The sequence below is a fragment of the Ascidia mentula genome, chromosome 1 (assembly GCF_947561715.1).
Source record: "Ascidia mentula chromosome 1, kaAscMent1.1, whole genome shotgun sequence".
Classification (NCBI taxonomy): domain Eukaryota; kingdom Metazoa; phylum Chordata; class Ascidiacea; order Phlebobranchia; family Ascidiidae; genus Ascidia; species Ascidia mentula.
The window spans coordinates 2,576,276-2,598,010 of record NC_138566.1 but is presented as its reverse complement, the minus strand read 5'-3'; the positions used below and the strand labels follow the sequence as shown (position 1 = coordinate 2,598,010).

General features: G+C 38.7%; 3 protein-coding genes across 3 annotated transcripts; 2 read left to right on the top strand and 1 right to left on the bottom strand.

Moving 5' to 3' along the window:
• Positions 1 to 6,012: 6,012 nt before the first annotated feature.
• LOC145909448 (uncharacterized) lies at positions 6,013 to 9,186 on the top strand. The gene is made up of 3 exons (XM_082996842.1): positions 6,013 to 6,153; positions 6,764 to 6,952; positions 7,600 to 9,186. The coding sequence occupies exons 1-3, from the start codon at positions 6,060 to 6,062 to the stop codon at positions 9,030 to 9,032; spliced, it is 1,716 nt and encodes a 571-aa protein (XP_082852968.1). The 5' UTR covers positions 6,013 to 6,059; the 3' UTR covers positions 9,033 to 9,186.
• A 1,049-nt stretch (positions 9,187 to 10,235) lies between these two features.
• On the bottom strand, positions 10,236 to 11,841 carry LOC145909481 (sialate:O-sulfotransferase 2-like). Its single transcript, XM_082996875.1, has 4 exons — positions 11,716 to 11,841; positions 11,243 to 11,447; positions 10,993 to 11,183; positions 10,236 to 10,657 (listed from the first exon to the last, which is right to left on the bottom strand). The coding sequence occupies exons 1-4, from the start codon at positions 11,780 to 11,782 to the stop codon at positions 10,236 to 10,238; spliced, it is 885 nt and encodes a 294-aa protein (XP_082853001.1). The 5' UTR covers positions 11,783 to 11,841.
• An 856-nt stretch (positions 11,842 to 12,697) lies between these two features.
• LOC145909436 (complex I assembly factor ACAD9, mitochondrial-like) lies at positions 12,698 to 18,623 on the top strand. Its single transcript, XM_082996833.1, has 14 exons — positions 12,698 to 12,834; positions 13,074 to 13,195; positions 13,547 to 13,696; positions 13,989 to 14,144; positions 14,373 to 14,497; positions 14,781 to 14,925; positions 15,021 to 15,102; positions 15,328 to 15,430; positions 15,506 to 15,755; positions 15,963 to 16,091; positions 16,406 to 16,485; positions 17,036 to 17,276; positions 17,754 to 17,952; positions 18,381 to 18,623. The coding sequence occupies exons 1-14, from the start codon at positions 12,771 to 12,773 to the stop codon at positions 18,542 to 18,544; spliced, it is 2,010 nt and encodes a 669-aa protein (XP_082852959.1). The 5' UTR covers positions 12,698 to 12,770; the 3' UTR covers positions 18,545 to 18,623.
• The last annotated feature ends 3,112 nt before the right edge of the window (positions 18,624 to 21,735 follow it).

Below are 21,735 nucleotides of genomic sequence, written 5' to 3'. Positions count from 1 at the left end.
GTAATCAATCTGCGATTTATCTGAGGAAGATTTAACGACCGTCACGGATTCTTTGAACGTCATCGAATCAACCCACGCCCGGGGACGGACCTGAATCTATCCAGTCATTAAAAACTTCACGTACAAACATTTAATTGTTAAATTTATAAAAATAAGTGAACTTGAACTAGGGACAACATTTATTTACATTTACTGGCTCGAACTTGATAAATAACTTCACTTTTGTTGCTTTTACCTGGCCTTTACAGGAACTTTTTTGCTTTCACATAAAGAAAATGTTTAAAGAACTTTGGGCAAAACCTGTCGCTAAAGCAATTTCAAAAGAAGATGTTTCGAATTAAGCCTGTAGACCTAAGCGTTTAGACTGAATCAACAATGATTTTGGCAGCTCATGTCCTGTTTTATTATCGAAGCCAACAAAATTCATCCAGCAAAATTTCAAAGGTATTTTAATCGGATGAGAGATCGTTAATCCCCGGACAAACTTGCCAGAAGCAAGAAACCAAACGACTTTCCACGTATTTTTTCCGCAATAATTTGTTTCATTAAAATCGCTACAACGACTTCCTCTCCCAGTCCCATGGGACATTTTGCCTCCGTGACGTCATTAAAAGTGACGTGTCGTCGCCTTCAAACGACCTCCGGGCGCAGGAGGTTGGTTTGTTTGTGGAAACGTGGCTTGTCAAGTTTGCTGCTAAATAAATTGTTGACGTAATGGATGTTGTACTAAGGTTGAACTTCAGTTAAGTTTTAATATATTTTTTCCAAAATAAGTCTTGGCTGATACAGAAAAATGATCAAAATGACGCGAAATATGTGAAGTTAACGAAAGTTTGTTATCAGATCAGTTTAACATCACCATGAAGTAACAATAAATACTCGGACAATAGCACATCACTGATTCAACCAATCAATCAAGAACTGCATTCGGCACAGAATTATAAACAAACCAGCCTGCTTATGTCGTTCCTCATCAGTATAATATTCAAGTGTATTTGTTTAATGTTTTACATCAACTAAGGAGACTGTTTCATGAAAATATTTTGAAAAATGTATTACAACCTAAATCTGAAGTTCAATCTTTAGTATAACCTCTATTGCGACAACAACTGCAATTGTATTGCTTTTACCTTCGCTCAACACTACACATACAATTATCTTTCGAATAAATAGCTTAATCTTGTATGCGCTTTCCCGTTATGATTTCTATAAACAATGCCACACAGGCAACCCCGGAATGACCAACAAATTGCCCACTCGATCGTACATAAGGAGAATATTTAAAAGTCGATCAGCTACCGATCTCCATAAAAGCGATCAACCAACTCCATAAACTTAATTAGGAACTCATGTGACGTTGCAATTAAAAGTTGTGACGCAGTAAGCTGTCGCGTTGCAATTTTTAATGAGTTGTGTTTATTTGATCGTTCGAGGTAAAACAAAACATAAAAACAGTTTTAAGAAAAACACGTAACTTCGACTCTGCACTGCATGTATTTTATTACATTTAACCTAAATTATTTTAATGGAAAGTTTGCCATCACAGCCGTTCAAAAAGTCTGTACAAAAGTAGGATCTAGCAACGCTCTCCTTATGCAGTAACTGACCTCTACAGATTATACAACATTCCTTCTTAACTTGAAACGACCAATCTAACTCTAACTTAAACATCCAAGCACATGTCATAGTGGCACAGCACCACTGCAACACGACAAGGTCAGGGTCCTGTAACCCACAAAAGTTCATCTCCACTCCTATCTCACCACAGTGCATGATCGAAGCCAACCAAATTTTTGCATAAATCGTTTTGTTCGCAACGAGACACCGACGCTATCTGATGATGCCTGGAATAAATCCGCAACCGATTGTAGTTTCCCCCGGGGCGTTATACCTGCCGTCGTGGGTTGGTCCAACACGTCTCTCGCACAGTCTCCTCCTCCCTCCCACTGAACACGTAGATAAACTCACCTTGATGAACAACTATTTCCACTGTGGGTTGGATTTCTTCTCCCGACGCACGTGAGTCTCTCGCTTATATAAATGGACGGTGTGTTCTTTACCTTGCGGTGAAGTATGGCGGGTTTTAAGTCAAACTTTACATTTATCTTGCTTTTTAAATTGTCTTGTAGTCTTGTAATGTTACGTTGAAACCTAGATATTTAATAAATATATGCCGGTTAGTAATTTTTTAACTGTGTAATAGTTTATTGTATGAACACAATATGAATGTAATTTTCTGGACGGGGTTGGCTTTATTACACATATATTCTTAAATGCAGTGACACGTTCAACACCATAAAATGTGACAAGTAATATTATTATCATCAATTACACGCACAAAGGTTTTACTTTGATTCCTTAACACGTGTTTTCTCATAATGCTGAGTATAAATAGACTGGCCCATATTGCTTAACACGTGTGTTTAACAACAAATATTAAAATTATCCCGAGCGATCAAGCTTTATTATTCACAAGCAATAAAGCGTTTATTCGTCCAATTATGAATAATTTGCACCAAATGTGTAAAACCCAGAACAATTTAGGGTAGAAAAAAGTCCCGGTTGCAAAGCTTGGTAGCCAAACTTTTTCCAATAATTTTGTTTACTGTTTGGTGGTTGGTAATTTCTTATTGCTTAAACCGCACGGTGTCGCACAAGGGCGAAGGAATCTAACTAACTACAGATACAAGAAAAGATTTTGTTGTTGCAATAATAAAAAAATAAAAAAAAAAAAAAAATACAAGAAAAGATTTAAAGATATACTGCTATTTTTGCTGCCAGGCATACTAATTAAATAAAAACGTTCTTTTGTGCCAGAACAACGTTTTTGATTAATAAAGATTTTAAGATTTTAAAATATACTTTCGGTACAAACAGGTTTGAACGGACGCATATTAATATCTGGTCAGTTCAGTAAAGTTATTCAGAAATCCAAGATGGAAGCCTTCATTAATCGTTGGGAATTAAGATCATATCTGTGTGGATCTCTGCCTTCAACTCAATGACTTCCAATCAAATATATAAACCACAATATGTTCCACATGATGTCATACAACTGTATTTGAAGTTTAATGAGATTGGACATCTTGCTACTGAAGCAGTCAGGAATAACAACACCTCAACCATGGTTCCATATTATTTCTCCATAATATTTATTCGTGTTGGTCGTTATTTAACAACCTTCATCATAGGGTACAGATCATGGCAGTGCTCAACTACGTGACAAAATGCGCAAATAATGCATACAAATTGTTCATGTACAACGAAACAAGATTGAGGTTTACGTAAATGACAGATCTAAGTGAAGATTTACAACCACACAAATCAACCTAAATAGGAAAGGGTTGCAGAATGTTAATAAGAAGTTTCCACTTCGCTCTGCCTCTCCTTCTTCACCTTTACACACGCCCAGTGACTGATGAAGACGCCCGAGGCTACAGCGCGCGCGCTGTTTCGATTCAATGTAGATTTGCAGCTGCTCGTGGGCACACGGGGATGTGTCTTCTAACCTTCTCACATTAGAATGTTTGGTGGCCAAGGAAAGCTCGATCAAGTCCACAATATGTCTGTGCTCTGTTGGAAATGAGTTTAAGGTTGTGTGTTGTACGCTAGGGTGTTGTCACAGCTGTTAAGTATAGGCTACTATTTTTTTCCTGCAAAAGGTAAGGATGGTTGTAAAAAATATTCAAAGCGATAATCTGAAACCTTTCCCGTGCACGGAAAAAGTTTATCTCATGTAAACGTATCGAAGTCGTTTTTAGTGTTCTGCAATAACATGAGAATCCAGTCATGTTTTTTTACAGTCGATAAGTTTGTGATAAAATAAAAAATTGGTGACATAAATTCATTACCCGAAGAGAAAAAAAGCATGTTGGTAAAGAGAAGAATGGCATAATGTTTTTAATATTAAAAAGACTGAAAGCTTTTTGACAGTAGTTTAGAAACCGTTGACACGGATTTTCGGCGCATGCGTTTGTCAGTAAAGGGTTTTATGGTGAAATACCAATCTGTTAGAAGCCTGATCGTTCGTACAGGCGAAACGTCAGAAAATGCAATCTTTTTAAACAAAAGGAACGTCAGATTCGTATTCCATCAAACCTATTTTCGGTTTTCGGATTTTATGGTATCGACTAAATATCTGTAGGTAGCAAATAACCGTGTTTAAATTGTAATCAGGGGTTGTACAATACAGACAGGCGTCGATAAAACACATTGTTCCCACATATTTCTTGTCTTTCTGTCAAAACCTTTCTTCAGTGGCCCAGTGATGTAACAATGGTTTGCTCGCGGCACGGGTTTGTGACGATGGATTTCCGCGTTTTATGACGTAGACAAGCCGAGAGCTTGTTTTTGTGACAACGTGTATATCCTATTAATACCCATTTTCCCAGGCCTGGGGCATTTGTTTAGTTTAGTCCGGACACGAGTTTTTTTGGAAAGTCGAAACCGATTTGCGAATTTATAGTTCTTGTATGCAAATTTCGCTCAGCTATTAACTGACGTCATTATGAGTTAAAAGTTGCAAAACAATCAACTTTGACCCAAATTACAAGACGTTTTAGACACTTTTTAAATCTACAATAAATGTTAAGATTTCTCTGTTGAAATGAAAACAATGTAACTTTTTTTGTCCAATTTTTTTTACCTTTCCGAGCTATTCGTTCCCCGGTGTCACGAATTCATAACCAACCTGCACGAACCTCGTATGTAATTTTTACTTACATGCATTTCAGTATGTGTGTTTTCCTTGGGCTGTTTTATTGACCGACTTGCGGTAAAACTATTCTCAGGCGCAAACCGATCACATCTCGTTTAAAATCGATCGTGAAAATTGAGAAAATTATTCGCGTGTTAAAACGTCACAAAACATAATTCAACAATTGCCAGCTTTGATGTGAAATTACGCGGGAAATTTGCATTCATGCAACTTTCAGTGGCAGGAAAAGGTCAGTGCTTCCTAATGCAGAAGTATTGCCATGCTTTCGCATAGCAAGGCAGGATCACCCCACTGCGTAGACCCTTCCTAATGCTTTGTAACTTGTTATTCGAGGCTTGTTACGGATTGAAATTGCAAACTTGGTTAAGGCTGGGAAAAGTGGTTACAAAGCTATCTGTTGTTCCTGCATTATATTCGTAAGTGGTTTTAATGCGTTGTGTCACAGGGAGTTAATGGAAGTTAGGTCACTTAATCAACCAACTTAGGGATAAAAGCCTTAAATGTGACTGGAAACTAAAGTTTGTTTATCCGGTCGCACGTCGTCTGTTGTTAACAGGCTTGTTGTAATTAACAGATATCTCTTTAACTTATCTCTACGAACACCAAACTCTAGCTGTCATTGATCTCATAAACTATCAGAATTTGAGAATAAATTGAAACTTTTCTTCTCCAACACAAATAAACCTTCATTAAACGGAGTCAGGTTAATTTTTCTTTACGTCATCGCCTTACGTCATATAAGAACCTGTGTTCGTCCTTAATCTGACAGACGTGCTGCCCACTGGTTGTATTGCTGAATGTCGCATAATCAAAACGACTCCGCTTTGATCCAACTGACAATCACAAGTTAATCAATATTAACTCACAACACCAAGGGGGAATACCCACTTCGTATGAACGTGACTCACACTTGTTGTCATGGTAAAGACGATTTCGGCTTAAGCACCAATCAGAAGCAAGCACGAGTCAAATGTTTGGGAGTGATTCCGTGATTTTGGCGCAGCCAGTGTCGGTGGTCAGTTGTTGGCCAAAAAGTGTCCAGAAGTTAGGAAGAATGTGTTAGTGAGTGGAGAAGATTAAATACTTGGTCTTAAACCTGTTACTGTAGTGGAAGTGATGTAGCTGTGTTTTTGATTAATTTAAACCGTGAAGGTAAAATTTGGAAATGCTATCAAAAAAGTTCAAGGTTTTCTAAATGTTTTTAATATTTGCAATGATAACAAAAATGCAAACAAAAACTCCCCGTTGTAGTTTCTTGAATTTTACATACGAATGTTTCTGCTTTAAAGATCAATTTCCAGTTTAGGGTAATACCGGGATTGGGGCGGCCGGGGTCCGCGAAATGTTCTGCAAGCAACTAACAATGGTTTGGTTGCTTTATTTGGTTGTGTGCGTCTTGCAGCTGTGTTTACCCGGCGCGGAATCCTTACAAGCAAGTAAGTTGCCCAAATCTTCACCATAAATAAACACTGGTTATAGTTTCATAATTTGAACATTAACTTCTAAATATGATCCATGAGAGTTCAATTTCTTCGAATCGTCTGTTGTCTCTATGGCTGACAGAAACTCAGTAACGGATCAGTACAAAATATAATAAACAGTCCAAAGTCGTCTGTCGGTTTGAAGTTTCTACGACATATATATTTCACATGTCTGTGCAGGCATCATCGGTATCGCTTATTCAAATAGAATCCAATGATGCCTGCAAACACAGGCGAAATATGTATGTCGACAGACGACTTAGGATTATTTATCATATTTCGAATATGGTCTATGTTTTTTTTTCAATACTAAACAAGTTATTTCTGTGCAACCACAATATTGATACCAATAAATGTTTGCAAATCATCGACCACATGCGATTGTTCATAAATCTTACGACACCAAAGCGAGTGACGTAAAGTGAAAATAAATGAACGCTTTTCATTGTTCCCGCCAATAAATTTTAAGTTCACAACCAACCTTTTGTTGCTAAAGTCCGAACGCAAAACCTTTAAATCCACCTCAAGCAACTGAGAAACAAACACGAATGTTCCGTTTTCTCAGTAAAATGCAGTGAATGGTATCTGCGTGCACCCGAACACGGAAAGTTGCAGTGTAGTTACAATGGAGAGGAGGCGCTGGTTGGAACCGTTTGTCTCCTGACTTGTGATGCCAACTTCGCTCCAAGTGACGAGACGATGACTTGCAGAATGGATGGAAGTTGGCATCCGACCAAGACTCCTACTTGCAACCGTGAGTAAGAATATTAATAGCGGTAGCGACTCAATGCAATTAACATTCTTATTACGCAGTGTTTTCTAAATTGTTGCTCGTGAAACACTGCAAGGTTTTTTAGTTGCTACGAACCGCTATCATGTTGGGTAAACGCCTTTTTTTACCAAAATGGACATTCAGCATTGATGGATTATTAATGAAAACGTTTCTTTCCGTATTATAAAATCTGTCAACTTTTTTCTTTAAGACAAATGTATTTCAGTTAATTGGCATTGGGCTCATTGAAATAGAATATTTACATTCTTTTTGCTTTGGTTCTCATTCACTTGTTTTCCAAAGGCTTAACGAATATGCACAAGCTGTGAGCCAAGTAATGAGGTAACCGTTGCCAACCACCAGTTGTACTGATGGCCTGATAGATCGAAACAATGTGTACAACACAGCGTAACGTTAATGTAATTTTAACCCAAAACTATAGACAGTAGCTCATGGATCCTTTTTTATATTTTGTTATAAAACCTTAGTTTCCGTAAAACGCACCTATAGAATCGCTGTTATATAGGTTTGAAACGTGATTTAGCATAATTGTATTTAACAGTTGGGGTTTTACATCTGCCTTTGCAGCGAAGACAGGATTCCTCATAATCTTATTAATGTTCGTTCAGCTGACGGAAGTCTGACTGTCATCGTTGTTCCGGCTGTGGTCGGAACCATCGTCCTCCTTTTTGTCGTCGGATTCATCTACGCGCAAATGTCCAAGAGATGCCAGACTAGTATGAGGAGCCACGAGGATGTGGATGTTGAAGAAGGAGGAGGTGGAGGATACGTGAGACCTGGAAAGGAGTTTGCGGAGGCTCACAAGACATCTGAGGAGAGTTACGCGGAAGATGTTCATCATAACCAGGTTGTCAAGGAGAAAAAAAGGCCAAAGAAGAAGCCGAAGAAGTTCGGAGGCAAGATGGCCGGGAAGTTTAGGATCGGCGTCCCTAGAGGATTATTGAGGAGGAAGTTGAGAGGACTTAAACCACGGTGGAGGTCATCCGGACCTAAAAGAGTGGTCGGTCGTCCGGATGGAGTTGGTGAATCTTCCGTGTGCGGGGATGCAGACTGGCAAGAGGGATTCAGTGAATCTTCCGCTCCCGAAACCAGCTCCTCATCGGAGGAGGAGGCGATGAAATCATCACTCTCCGAAGAGGAAGAAATAGTGGAGAAAATTAAAAAAGAGGAAATTATTCGGGAAGATTTGAAGAAAACACCCAGTTCAAAAACAAAAAAAATCCCGCCGCCGAGACCTCCGGCACCAAAAGTAAAAAAGTCCTCGCGATCATCCGATCCCAATCGAAAACCTCCGAAGAACGCATCCAGCGGTTATTCGTCAGATGACGCCCACCATAAAAAGAAGAAGAAGAGGAAAGCGAGACATTCGGAATCAAAACAGGAGAAGGATGGAAATTCAAAGAAGAAAGGCAACGATGTGAATCCCTACGATAATTATCCCGTCGCAGGATCAGATCGTCAGTATCTCGATTTTGAGAACGATTACAGGAAGAACGAGCACATATTTGAAGGAGGAGCTTACCATCCTCAGTATCATCCTATTAAGACGTTCCCCATCAAACCCGCGCAGAAGAAGAAAGAAGAATCTGAGAAGGATCGAAAGAAGTCCAAGGATCGATCCAAGAGGAAGAGCAAGGAGGATCGAGAGGACGGAAAAGATAACAGCGCCACGGGAGGAGTTAAATACTACTCCATCAAACAGGATCGGGATGAAATAAGAAGACACAAGAGAAGATCGAAGAGCAGAAGGGATCGGAGTAGGGAAAGGAGAAAAGACTCGAAGAAAAGAGACAAGGATCACGAGAGAAAGAAGACGAGAGATCACAAAGATCGGGATCGATCTCGGCACAAGAGGACGGCATCCGAGAAGAGGAAGAGGCACGAGTCTTCACGCAAGAAAAAGGATAGAGACGGTAGAAAAGATCGCGATAAAAATGAAGAGGACTCGCGTAGGAAGAGAAAAAAATCTTCTCGACCCAGGGATTCATCTGAGAAGCACAAATCCCATCGGAAGACGAGAAAAACATCAGATGAGGATTGAAGAGAGTCCGACATGGTTTTTGTAATGTGTTGGTGAGCAAAGAAGAGTTTGGAATTTGCGGAAAAATCGTGATAAATTTTTTTACAGTTTTGTCTGCTGTATTTTCTCTGGCAACCGTTTTGCTCTGTGCTTTTTTCTGTGTTCTCTCGTTACTTTCCCTTTTTCTATTTTCTCTCTCTAAATGAAAATAAATCCAATTGGTCAACGCGGATGTCAGACTTGCTGAGCAACATTCTGACATCAGGTTATCGCCCGGGGCACTACACGGAAAAGGTTACTCAAGTTCAAAATTGCTGTTCATATGGTTTTAAATGTTACAATGTAATAATACGAGGTCCAAATAATGCCAAACTGTTTCGTCTTAAATAACTGTATGAAAGCAGAATGTTAATTCGCTTATAAATCAGTACCCTGTCTTGGTCATAAAAGTCAGGTTATCGTGTTATAATAATTGCTTTGCAAGGTTTCGGAAATGAGAAAGTGTTACCTCCAAAAACTTCCACTGGCATAGAAATAATATAACTTGTATATTAGACGGTAGATCGTTATTTCAAAACCGTTTAATTCCTACTTTCCATAATTCATAATTCCATGCTTGGAAGCAAATAGTTTAAATAGAGTTAACAAAAATATCAACCTCCTAAAATGGTTTTGATCCTTCGCTGATGTATCTCAGTTACCATCATGGGTTTGTTGATTTATTCAAATGATCATTTGGGTTAGAATATAACATAGGGGTTGACAAAACTTATCGGCCCACGGGCTAGAAATCATCAAAAATTTGATAGGTTGGCCAATGTGACGTGCGAGTGATGTTTGCGTTTACAAACATTACCGTTCAAACGTTGCAACCGATAAGCCCACCAAAAACAAATGACATAGAACTATAGTATGTACGTTTTTTAAGTGCACTAACGTATACCAATGCCAGGCCAGGTTGAAAGACCCAACTTGACAGATTTGTCCCGGCGGCCCGGGTCTGGCCCATGTCTGATATCACACATGTCGTTTAACAAAACATTTTTTCTTATTTAAACGCTAACTTAGAACAACACAAAGCAAAAAACAGCGACAACAAAAAGATACATTGGTGGTGATATAACATCAAACAGTTTGTCAAATAAGTTTTCCATCGACCAACCGCGTCTGACGCGAGATTCGGGTTTTCCAATTTCTTTTCGTGAAGATTTGAGCACGTGTTTGTCAACAATTCGGCAAATCGTGCAACAATTCTCTAACGTGACTCTCGCCATGTTTGAAACCCCGAACGATCGTCGATGCATTCTTTATGACGTCATACAGCATATTGCGAACTGATTTATCCAACTTGCACATTGGAGTTACGTCATTCGTCTTCTTTGCCTCATCTTTAGTGACGTCATGTTTTCTGTAAAAAGGACCTGAAGCCGATTCGGGATCATCGAGACACTTTAGACGCCCCAGGGGTATCCCCAGTTGGGTAAGTACCCGCCTCATCTCCCGCTGGGGATTTCCCTTTAGTTCCTCGTAGTTTATGATTAAACATGAGGGATTCCCCAATTGCGAGAATGTGTGACACAAATCAAACCAACCGGGCATCAGAGATTGGAACTGATAGACTTTCTTCGATGCGTACGAGCTCCAGTCTGCGTTAGATTGAAAACAAATAACAAAATATTTTAATAATTTGGTTCCCATGCAGTATCTCGGCCATAATGAGTTCTACTGCCGTTTGTCTCCGATTGGTACCAAGTTTGGTATCCCACGGTTCGACCTCGACAGTAAAAAGTCTGTACAAAGTGGAATAGAATAATTTCTAATTGTTAATGTATTTATATAAAGTGAAATGTGACCGGAATACCTACTTGTCGTATCTTTTTGGTCGTGATTTAGTTGCTATACAAAGCTATACATATTTCACACAAGAAAACGCCACTCAGTATGTTCGGGCTTAACTGGTGCAAATGCAGCATGTACTTACCTTTACTATCGAAGTCGTCATAATCGGCCATGCCAGTATGACTTTGACCCTTTCGGCGGTTAAACTCGGATAAAATCGAGTTGTACGGATTGCGCAACACAAATATGACGTCATCAAACGAGCAGCCTACCGCCCTCGCGTGTTCGACGTCGTGCACTTTGATACCGAATGTCATGCTGTCGTTGCACGAGCTGGAACGAAATACAAGGCTTTGGGTAATAATTAAATTTCTTTAAAATGTTGCACTTACCAAGCTTCACCGGGAAATCCCCCATGGTACAACTTGGGATCGAAATAAACACTGCCCGTCCAAATACCGGTAGTCACGTGGAACAGATGACGCAGCCAGGTGTTGCCCGAACCAGGAAAACTCGCTAGTGCCACCCTACGACCGTATATTTCACCGCCTGGCATACTCTTGGTGGCGTTGTTGATAAATGATGTTGAATTGCAATCTGTCGTACAGTAGGACGTGGTTATTGCGTCGACGGTATTAAAGTTTCAAGTGTCAAGCAGCATAAAATGGCATTATTTTACAAACTATTCAGAATATCAATGGGAGTTGAGCAACAAATCGTTATTAGTTTACAAATGGATTTTTAAAGATGTGTTCTAACTGTAACGTATCTCCAATAAACCGATTAGCAAAACGCGGTTTCTTACGCCGAATAGTTGTTGTGAAAAAGAACATTTCACACCAAGACAGAAGCTTTATTGACTTACCTCGGTTTGGAAGGTGGTTTCCCCAATTCCTTCCAATTCTTTTCCACCTCACATTTTCCTTCCTCATCTTCGAAACCAGCACTCTTTTCCTCTTTTGTTGTCCTAGCAACGACAACCTCCAACTGGGCTCCCGATCATTCGTAACATCCGACAGGCGCGTCGCTCTGACGTAAGTTGAGGTGCTGACGTCAGTTCCAGACATTGGTGAAGCCCCAGTATTTAAAACAATCAACGTCGAGGTGCCGATAATTGTTGCAAAACTGATCAGACGAAACAAGAATTTGGTCCATTTACGTCTCATGCTCCACAACTCGATGCAACTTGACAGAACACTCAACCTCCTCAAAGGAAATTACACAAGTTCAACTCCTTATGTTTCCCATGCTGTCCTATTTGTACAACTAATATCAACTGGCTTAAAACACTTATTACCAGGGTTACCACAGACCTGGATTAGGAAACATGCTTTTCTAAGAAACACGCTGCGTTTGAATTGATATATACAGATTATGATAGTAATTATGTCACTTTGTCCTGCGTGTTTCCATAGTTTTCTGTCTCACTTACTCGAAATTTTTGTTGGCTATAACAACGCATAAACTTAAATATGTTCGACAATAATTAAACTTACTTTTATTGCAGCCGTGAGACCTTAATGGTGCAATAGCAGGAAAGTTTCTGCCATGTACAATTGCAACGCTTTCCGAAGCCGCACTGATATTGGAAAGTGGGCCATTTCGCCCCAGGCGATTTGAGTACCAACGACTAAATGCCACCTTTCCTCTCCAATATAATAAATTATAACTGGTTACAAGTTGTTAAAATCTTCAACTTAATTTTGATCCAACTGTCCAATTACCAAAAACATTGAAAATTTCTTCATTGCTTGACGACTTTCTCAAATTCAACGATTTCTATTGACACACATGTTTGCAGGGGCTTCCCCCCTATTAAAAAGTTTTAAAAGTCAATCAAGTGTAAATTTGTTGAAATAATCGATTGAAGAAATGTTTGTAATCTAGTTATGTTCCCCAAATACGAAAGCTGAATAAAAGATGACGACATTGCGATCAACACATCGGCTTATTCGGCCTTTTATTAAACGACATGGCCCAATCGGTAAGTAAAATACTTGGATTGCAGTGCTTATTAAAGTTAACAACATAACAAGTAAAAAATAACCTACCATTTTCACACTTTTGTATGATGGCGGGTGATCTGTCAAAATATCATAAGCTGTTTTGCTCTCACCGCTGTCATTTTCCTTTTTTCAAAACTGATACCAGAGTTGACCATATATTTGCATTACCATCTGTGTTGTTGAATTTTGAATTAGATAAATTTGAATTTTATTTCAGGGGAAATTGGCTTAAAACCAGGACAAAGGAAAGTTGAGAAAATTGCAGTGAGAACATTTTCAACAACTGGACTCAGGAGAGAATCATTTGCTGGACAACATGCTGTTGGGAAAATAGACATGGTAAACAATGTTTTTAATGAAAAAGCTGAGATATGTGTTTTATAAAAGGTATCATCTAAAAGTAAACTTCCACACACTTTTTCTAAAATTTAACAATAATCTGCGTAATATAAATTAGCTGATGCATTTAACTTATAACAAATGTTGCGATCGTCTGCGCAGTTAACAATCGCGGAAAAAATCTTGCGCGCAAATAACAAACTTTCCAATCTGGTAAACATGGTTACACCAATGCATATTTGCTGATTTTAAATATTGAGCATATTTTAATTTACCATGGGGTTGTTTTGATAAAATGTATCTTAGGAAATTTTAGAATCCAGTGAATTTGAATAAATTCTTGTCATCCAGAGCTGGGTATTCCCCTATCCCACAGTTGGCACAGAGGATGGTCTCGATGAACTGACAGAATTCAGTCTAAGAATCAGGGAATATCTCACGCAAAACGTAAACTCAAAAATAGTTGAACACAAAGAAGTAATAGATGATGAAATTATTCAGGTGGGCACGCATGTGACTGTTTACTTTGTATTCTGAATGCTGAAGCTTATTTAAAAGTATGACCAAAACCTGTCACTGTACCTAGATTTGACTTAATCCAAATTATTTGATGAAATATAGGATAAAACATTTCCAGAGCCATCGAAAACAGAACAAAAATTATGTTTGTTGTCTTATATATCCCTAGTCCAATTAAGGAATTACGATGTCATAAACTATTTGGCAGTGTTGTGATTGGGTTAAATGTATTAAAGATAAAAACATTGTCTCAACTTAATAAACCTCCTTTCAGGGTCTGAAAGATTTGGGCTTGTTTGGTTTGAGGATTCCCAAGACTTTTGGAGGGATGGAGTTACCCTACCTTCAGTATTATCGCCTACTGGAAGAGTTGTCACTTGACGGCTCTGTTGCCGAAGTGATCAACGAACATGGAATACCTGGATTGCATGTAATTGTATTATTTGAGCATTACTTGATATACCTACCTACATCACTGTTTTTGCCAGATATTCATTTTAACCAGATTTTTTTACTAGTTCCTAATGACTATTTTTAATACTGTATTCAGCATTTTATGGTAGTAAAAAATGTGATGGTTTCAAAGCCAAAAAACTGTTCATGTTCGTTCTACTCTGCCTAAGTTTGGAGTAACTTTGATAGTTCTCATATGTTCCAGGGTTTGTTAACTTTCGGAATTGGAGACCAACATCACAAATACCTTCCCAAACTTGCCACAGGGCAGTTAATTGCAACAGTTGCTCTGGAAGAGAAAGCATCAGGAAGCGATATTGCAGCAATCAAGTAAGTTTGTTGTCAATTATTTGAGGAGATTACCGAACTTGACATAAGTTGTAACATAGTAAACTAGTATTTTGTGCTTTATTGGTACTAAAGACTGTTTTCCAATTGAGTGGCACAACACAGATATGTGCCCCTTAAACATCCTGCAGTCATATCTTCCTTAGTAATATATTGTTTTGTGATAATTTGAATCAAAATCAGTTGTAAGTAAGTTGTGTTTCTGTTTTCTAAACATTGAAAGAAGTATTAACTTTAAATTCAGTCAATTTATTTTGTCTCACAGGTGCAAAGCTCATTTAAGTGAAGATGGAAAGCATTGGATTCTCAATGGGGAAAAAAATTATGTAGTAAATGCTGAAAGAGCAAATTTTATGACTGTGTTCGCAAAAACAGAAGTTGCCGACCTGGACAATGAGATTGTTGAAAAAGTAATTCCATTTTTTCTGCTTCAATTAGCAAAAATTTGTTCTGTTGCATAAAATTTACTTTCAAAAGTTTACACACAAATTGCGAAATTTTATAGATCACTGCATTTCTGGTTGAAAAAGATTTTGGCGGCATCACTACTGAACCTTCAAACCTTATTGGACTGAAAGCTGCAAATAGTAAGAGTCTTTGTGAACCAATTTTGTATTTGACAATATTTTTAAATACTCTGGTAACTTGTTCATTTTGAAGTTTGGTGGTTTTCTTAGTGATTATATTTTGACTGTCAAAAATTTTAATTTTAATTTTTTAAATTGTACATTTTAAACACGTAACCCAACGAAATTCCTAACCATACTTTAAAATATGTCATACTATGTCCTGTGTTAATATTATACTTTCAGTCTGTACTGTATCGTTCGAAGACACACCCGTCCCAGTGGATAACGTTTTGGGTGAAGTTGGCTTTGGATTTGAGATAGCTGTTTCAGTCTTGAACAGCAGAAGGTATTTGCACCAAATTTTGTTTATATTTAAAAAAACTTCTCAAGAACCACTCTAACCTTAACTTGATATGCACAGGCTAAGCTTGGGAGCGATGCTTTCGAGTCAACTTAAGCATGCTGTGAACGACGCAACAGAATTTACGAGTCAGCGAATTAGGTTTGGAAGCAGGGCGATTGATAATGAGCTGGCCCAAGAGAGAATTTTCAACATGACTTTGGATGCTTACGCGCTGGAAAGTATGACTTACATGACCGCTGGGCACATGGACAAAGTCGATGAAAGGGGGAATCGAGAAGATTGTTCTATTGAATCTGCTATTGTGAAGGTTGGTTCTTTTATGTTGAATAATCGTTTCTAATGTATTGACATTTTTTAATAAGACCGCTAAATTTGTGAAAATATCAACAAGAGACTGATGTTGCTTATTGCACCTAAATTAAAATCATGAGTTTTCAAGAAAGGTAACGTTTCCTTTATACTGTTTGGATCAACTTACATATCATTTCCGTAAGTGGTGAACTATATGTCTTAGGTGTTTGCTTCAGAATGCGGTTGGTCTTCAATTTCTCATTATTTTGAACTCACCGGGATGGACTCTTGTAATAGGGAATTACCCTACAGAAGACTTATGGACAATTTTCGAGTTTCATCGATTCTTAAGGTTTTTCATTGAGCATAAGAAAAACTTGCAAACTTTTTTGCTGTTGTGGCTTCTTTTCTTGGTACAACTTCTCTATTTCTAAAAGAATACAGCTTTTGAAACATAACTAACAGTTTTGTAAATCTTCTGGAAAACAACAATATAGCTTATGTAAAATTTATTGAGCAAAACATTTTAAATGAGTTTAACAACTGCTGTATGGACAATATCATTTATGTTGAAGACAATTTAAGATCTGTGGACTAATTTCACTTTACACTGTCATCTTTTGAGTGGAAACCCACTTGTGTCTAAAGTTGAATTGTTTTGTGAAGGGCTCTGATGATGTTTTGAAACAGTACATTGGACTTGGATGCATGCAGTATGCAGCAAGGCAAATGGAGGACAGAATAAGGTTTGTTTAACATAATTTTACTTTCAACACAGGTATGGGACTTAGGTTTTTATGTAACTTTCAATGTTTTCTGACCAATGTACGTTTGTCAAGAATAGGAGCATTTGCCAATCGTTACAATGATGCAACTTTACATAAGAAAGCCAAAGCTAATGATGTTGGATACGACAAGCAGACATCCAGCAATAGCCATGATGATAAACACAATCTTAGCTTTGACTTTTTTAAACAAAGATGTCCTCTCTAAGTTGTTTACACCTACGATGCAACTTTATTCCACCACAATGCAAATTTAAATGTTGTTGCTTTCTGGTAGTCTTGTCCCCCCACTCTTCCAGCTAAACGTTGTTTCAGTATTCGCATCAAATCGTGTAAATATTTACATAAAATAATCTTGGTTGCAGCTCATGCTCAAATTGCACTGATGATGGACACAGTCGTGTTCAAAACGTTTGCATATAATGTATGGCAACATATTAGCTTTGGCTTTTTTGTTAAAATCATCTAATTTAATCAAAACAATCCAGTTACCTACCGTGTAATAAAACAGGGCGGCCAAGGCGGGCGGATTCCGCGAACGATTTACCTGGTTTTGGGACACGTTGAGAATCGAGATGCGGACGATGACAAACCAGTCAACCGTCATTCCTCACCCCTCGTTCGGCGTGAGGGGAACTCCCTTGACGAAAACCTGGCTCGATCCCAAGTTGGAGGTGATCGGGAAAATGCTGGAGGTTCTCACCGATAGCTACGCACAGCGTGTGTTCGACATGCTACGGAAACACGGAAAGGTAGGGGTGTTTTTTTGTCCTTTGGTTTCGGTTGTAATCTCACCATGAAATACGTATTTGGCAAGAACATGGTTTGACCGCGTTACAAATCCTCAAACAGGAGTTTCAGCTTTGTGGAAGTTTCAAAATGCATCAACACTACTTCATGTGCGCCAACTTAACATTGCCAGGCAGTTCATATACGTTTTGTTTAAGCCTAGGCTTCCCAAAATGAGGGGTCACACACCTAATATATGTCGCAATGGTTTGATGTCACTACACTAGTGCAACATTTACTTGCACTATTTCATCAGATTCGCCCCCTCTTTGTCGTTTTATAACAAGTAGCTGTTGCAATAAAATATTGAAATATTGCTCTCAAACGGAAAAGGTCGTGAAAAAAATTAACCGGTTAAAAGGAGTCTGGATCGAAAAACATCAGAAAGCCAGCATTGTTCACTGTCGTGATTGTTGTACTAATTTATTTTCCCCGTGCAGTATCTCGAAGATGAGCAAGTGATCGTGGGTCGTCTGGCGGAGGTTGCGATAAAGTTGTACGCGTTAATGAGTTCGCTGTCCCGGTGCAACAAAGCAGTTATACTTGGTTTGAGGGAGGCTCAGCACGAAATTCAACTCACCTACGCCATTTGCAAGAGAGTGTACAAGGACGCGCACATGATCCTTGATATGATCGGACGTAAGTTCAAGTAAAGCAAGATTCGGTGCATGCACACTTTGCAACCATTATGCAAATGACCTGCAACCTTTGTCCACTGACACTTTGATGACCTTTCGAAACTCGGCGGCACGCTTCAACTAAATATGCAAGGGTTATGACGTCATAATTAGCCCAAATTTTATTTGAAAGCCTTTGATGAAATAGTCTGTTTGCATTTATACCTCGGTACCCCTAGGATAGTCTCGCGGTACGCTGGCTGCAAAGCACGGCTCTATACCGAGCATGGATTTCCATGCGTATTTCCTCACTAACACCATTATTAACACTTGTAAAAATACCTGGCAATGGCATATGATGTTTTTATTTCTGTAACACTTTAAAAAAACATTTATCAAGCAAGCTGCCTATACACGGCAAACTTTCCAAAACAATATGTTTGTTTTCAGCTCTGAAAATCCACGGTCACGCCGAGGTGCAGAAGATAGCGGGACACGAACTTGCCACTGAGCGGCGCTATTTGCCTTCTCATCCGCTAGAGGTCGCTCACCGTTACCACGAGCATCCGAAATACCTCGAACAAAAAGAAAAAGTAATGGAGCTCACAAACTGAAGCGCCACCTGCTGATACGTTTGAAGCGAAAACGTAACCGCCAGATGTCAGTGCCGAGCGTTGTGTGCGTGATACTTGATTGGAACGTTTTTGTCGCGCGTGTAGTCAATAAAAGTTTCATTATGTTTTAACTCTATTGAGAAATCCAGTCTATATTTGAACCAGTGCAAGTTTGTCGCGTTGAAGTGGGAAAATCGAACAAATCTCTGGTTCGCCAAACATTCCGATGTAACCTTGCAACTACGTAGCTTCGGCGTGTTTAAATTTGGTTAACTCTTCAGTTAGGTAAGAAACTAATGAGGTCTTCGGATGGGTATTATTACTACATGATAAAAAGGTAATTCTTTCCCTAAAACATTGCAGCCAAACTGTCAAGGATCACAGTACGGGATTTTGTTTGGTCTGTAATAAGGACATTTCATAAACGAAGCAAAAAAGACCCTCCCACTTTTAAATATAGACGAACTGATGAAACAAATGTACAACAAACGTATGGAAAGGTAGCTTGAACCTAATGGAGAATAACAACAAAACTGAAATAGGTTATACGTGATATATGTTGCTGGACGGTGGTCGCCACTCGTTAAGAGCGTTGTCATTGACGTTTATCGATAAATAAACACAAGATAGAAATCAAAGGTGACATTTCACGTAGCTCGCCAACAGAGCGGATACCACGCAAGGCAGGTTGGGGTGAAAAGAATGTTTTCAACCCTGCGGCTTATTTGTGACGGCTGTTGCAAAACAATGAGGTTTTATTATGACATAATGTCTAAGCAAACGCACAGAAACTTTAGACATAGTGATTATTCTTAATTGTGTTTACTCTATTACTCCCTTTACTGCAGGACATTGCGCGATGGAACAGGCGATATTCCTGGAAAAAGTGATAAATTTTAAACTTAACGAACCAGGCAGTATTTGAATCAGCCAACATAATTTAAACATACACGAAAAAAAAATGGTGGTTATGTATGATAGCATTTTAGACAGCCATACAAAATTCAAGTTGCGTATGTATTAAAATTGCCTTTAAGAAAAGTATTAAATGCTTATGGCATATCAAATTACACACCCAGATACCACCTAGAAACCACAGCGTCCAGCCAAGCCCGAAAAATACACCCACCACTTACATAGCAAGCGTTGCGACTGTAAATAAAAATAGAAAAAAAGACAAACAAATTCCACAATAAAGCCTGATCGACAGCCTCATCAGCCCACGCAATAAAGTTAAGTTCAACAAAGTTAATTTAGTGACCGGTGGAAAATTTACAGATAAACAAACATAACAAGCAGATCCAACGCCTGTCCTCACAGTGAAAAAATGGTTTCCCGCGCTCCACAAATCACGTTGTCACGTCACTATGCTTTGTTATGTGACGTCATCCGAAAGGTTGAATCGATGGACAAATGGTCACTCGGCAAATGAGGCATAAATACCTTGCTGCTGAAACAAAATTACAAATATTAATGTTTGTGAGTGGAATATTAGCATTCTTGTATAGAGGATATGCAAAAAATCCTTTTTTTACTGCGGACAAGTTGCCTATGTTGTTAATAGCGCTCAACTTTTTTTACAAAAACGCATGGACAGCACTAAGCAGCTCCCGTAAACGTCCAACATTTGTTTAATTACAGGGAACTTAACCCGAAACCTGAACCAAAATCTTAGGCCAATTTCCATCCAGGAAATGTAACAAAGAGACAATTCGTTGAAATATCCTCTCACAAGTCAGTTATGAGGTGTTAATGGGGATTGTTATCACATAATAGGAACACAAGGCAATGCCCTTTATTCAGTACCGAATGAAAGTAAGGTCGTGTAAGCTTCGAGTTTGACCTTCATAAATAGCGGTGTCCTTGACCGGGCAGTAGTGATTTGCAGGTCGATCAAGATAATTATTTTCGGTTAATTTGTGGGAAAGATGAAGAGGGACCACATTAACAGTAGCATGATTTCGCGTTTTGGCGGTGGTTTGTGAGGTTTTGGCAATTTACATACTGAGTGAAGAAACCAACATCCTCGAAAAACGAAGGAAATGGGCACTTAAATTTTAATCCACCGCATTCGGTGTCGTTTTAAAGTGAGGTTGGTTACAAAACAGTCACAACATTATTTTAAAAAAACCTGCATAAAACTACTAAAAAAACACATAGCAAAAACTATAAAACTTGAAATAAAAGGGATAACTGTAGAATGTATGAAGGTTATCAGCGATTTTACGTCACGAAATATCAACACGTCACAAACCTGCCAACGAACCTTGAAATGACGAACAGGACGGAGGTTTGTACAAACTGCTGCTTACGGACCTCAGGCAGAAATGTTGGCAATTCAGCGGAAGTGTTATTTGGACCCTTGTTCTTGTTGTTGTTGCTGTTGTGGTAATTTGAGTGAATTTTACAACTTTTGCACCGAATCCGAAATGTACTGTACTTGTTGGTATTGAGGTTGTAGTGATTTGACGAAACGGGACAACTTGGGCCCCAAATCCAAAATGTTCTGTGGTGGTTGGTTTTAGGGTTGTTGTCGTAGGCTCTGTAGTTGTTGTTGTTGTTGTCGTAGGTTCTGTAGTTGTAGTTGTTGTTGTTGTCGTAGGTTCTGTTGTTGTCGTAGGTTCTGTAGTTGTTGTTGTTGTTGTTGTTGTTGTAGGTTTTGTGGTTAAAGTTGTTGGCTTTGGTGTTGTTGTTAATTTTTCTGTTGTTTCTTTTAACGATCCAGGCATAGTAACTACAGATTTTTCTGTTCCTGTCACCATCGATGTTCTGGGAGTTGCAACGGTTTTAAATGTAGTTGATATTTTCGTTGTTGCTTTTGTATTATTTTCTGTTTCGATTCCTTTTGTTGTTTCTTTTGCGACTGTATTTGTAGTTGTCGTTGTGTCTCCGGTCGTTTCAGGGTTTGCTGTTGTCTTTAGTTTAATTGTTGTTGCTTCGGTAGTCGAATTATTTTCTTGTGTTTTCTGTGTTGTTTTTGCCGTCATCTTCTTTGTTTCCAACGAAGTACTGATAATTCTGTCCAGAATTGACTTCGGAGTAGTTGTTTCACTTGATTCTGTCGTTTGTTCGGTGTTTGATTGTAGCTCGCTTGTCACTGCAGGGTCCATAGTTGAATAAATTGCTTCAGTCGCCTCATCTGTATGGTTTATAGGTGGTGGAAATGGGGTTTGCTGTCCTTGTGATAAACC

What these genes read in the sequence shown, in the direction of transcription:
- LOC145909448 (XM_082996842.1), top strand. Translation starts at nt 6,060, where the DNA reads ATGTTCTGCAAGCAACTAACAATGGTTTGGTTGCTTTATTTGGTTGTG. An exon ending in CGCGGAATCCTTACAAGCAA is followed by an intron (nt 6,154 to 6,763) that starts GTAAGTTGCCCA and finishes CCGTTTTCTCAG; the next exon opens with TAAAATGCAGTGAATGGTAT. An exon ending in CAAGACTCCTACTTGCAACC is followed by an intron (nt 6,953 to 7,599) that starts GTGAGTAAGAAT and finishes ATGTTCGTTCAG; the next exon opens with CTGACGGAAGTCTGACTGTC.
- LOC145909481 (XM_082996875.1), bottom strand. Translation starts at nt 11,782, where the DNA reads ATGAGGAAGGAAAATGTGAGGTGGAAAAGAATTGGAAGGAATTGGGGA. An exon ending in AAACCACCTTCCAAACCGAG is followed by an intron (nt 11,448 to 11,715) that starts GTAAGTCAATAA and finishes ACTGTACGACAG; the next exon opens with ATTGCAATTCAACATCATTT. An exon ending in GGATTTCCCGGTGAAGCTTG is followed by an intron (nt 11,184 to 11,242) that starts GTAAGTGCAACA and finishes ATTTCGTTCCAG; the next exon opens with CTCGTGCAACGACAGCATGA.
- LOC145909436 (XM_082996833.1), top strand. Translation starts at nt 12,771, where the DNA reads ATGACGACATTGCGATCAACACATCGGCTTATTCGGCCTTTTATTAAA. An exon ending in TGGACTGAAAGCTGCAAATA is followed by an intron (nt 15,103 to 15,327) that starts GTAAGAGTCTTT and finishes TTATACTTTCAG; the next exon opens with TCTGTACTGTATCGTTCGAA. An exon ending in TGCTACGGAAACACGGAAAG is followed by an intron (nt 17,277 to 17,753) that starts GTAGGGGTGTTT and finishes TTCCCCGTGCAG; the next exon opens with TATCTCGAAGATGAGCAAGT.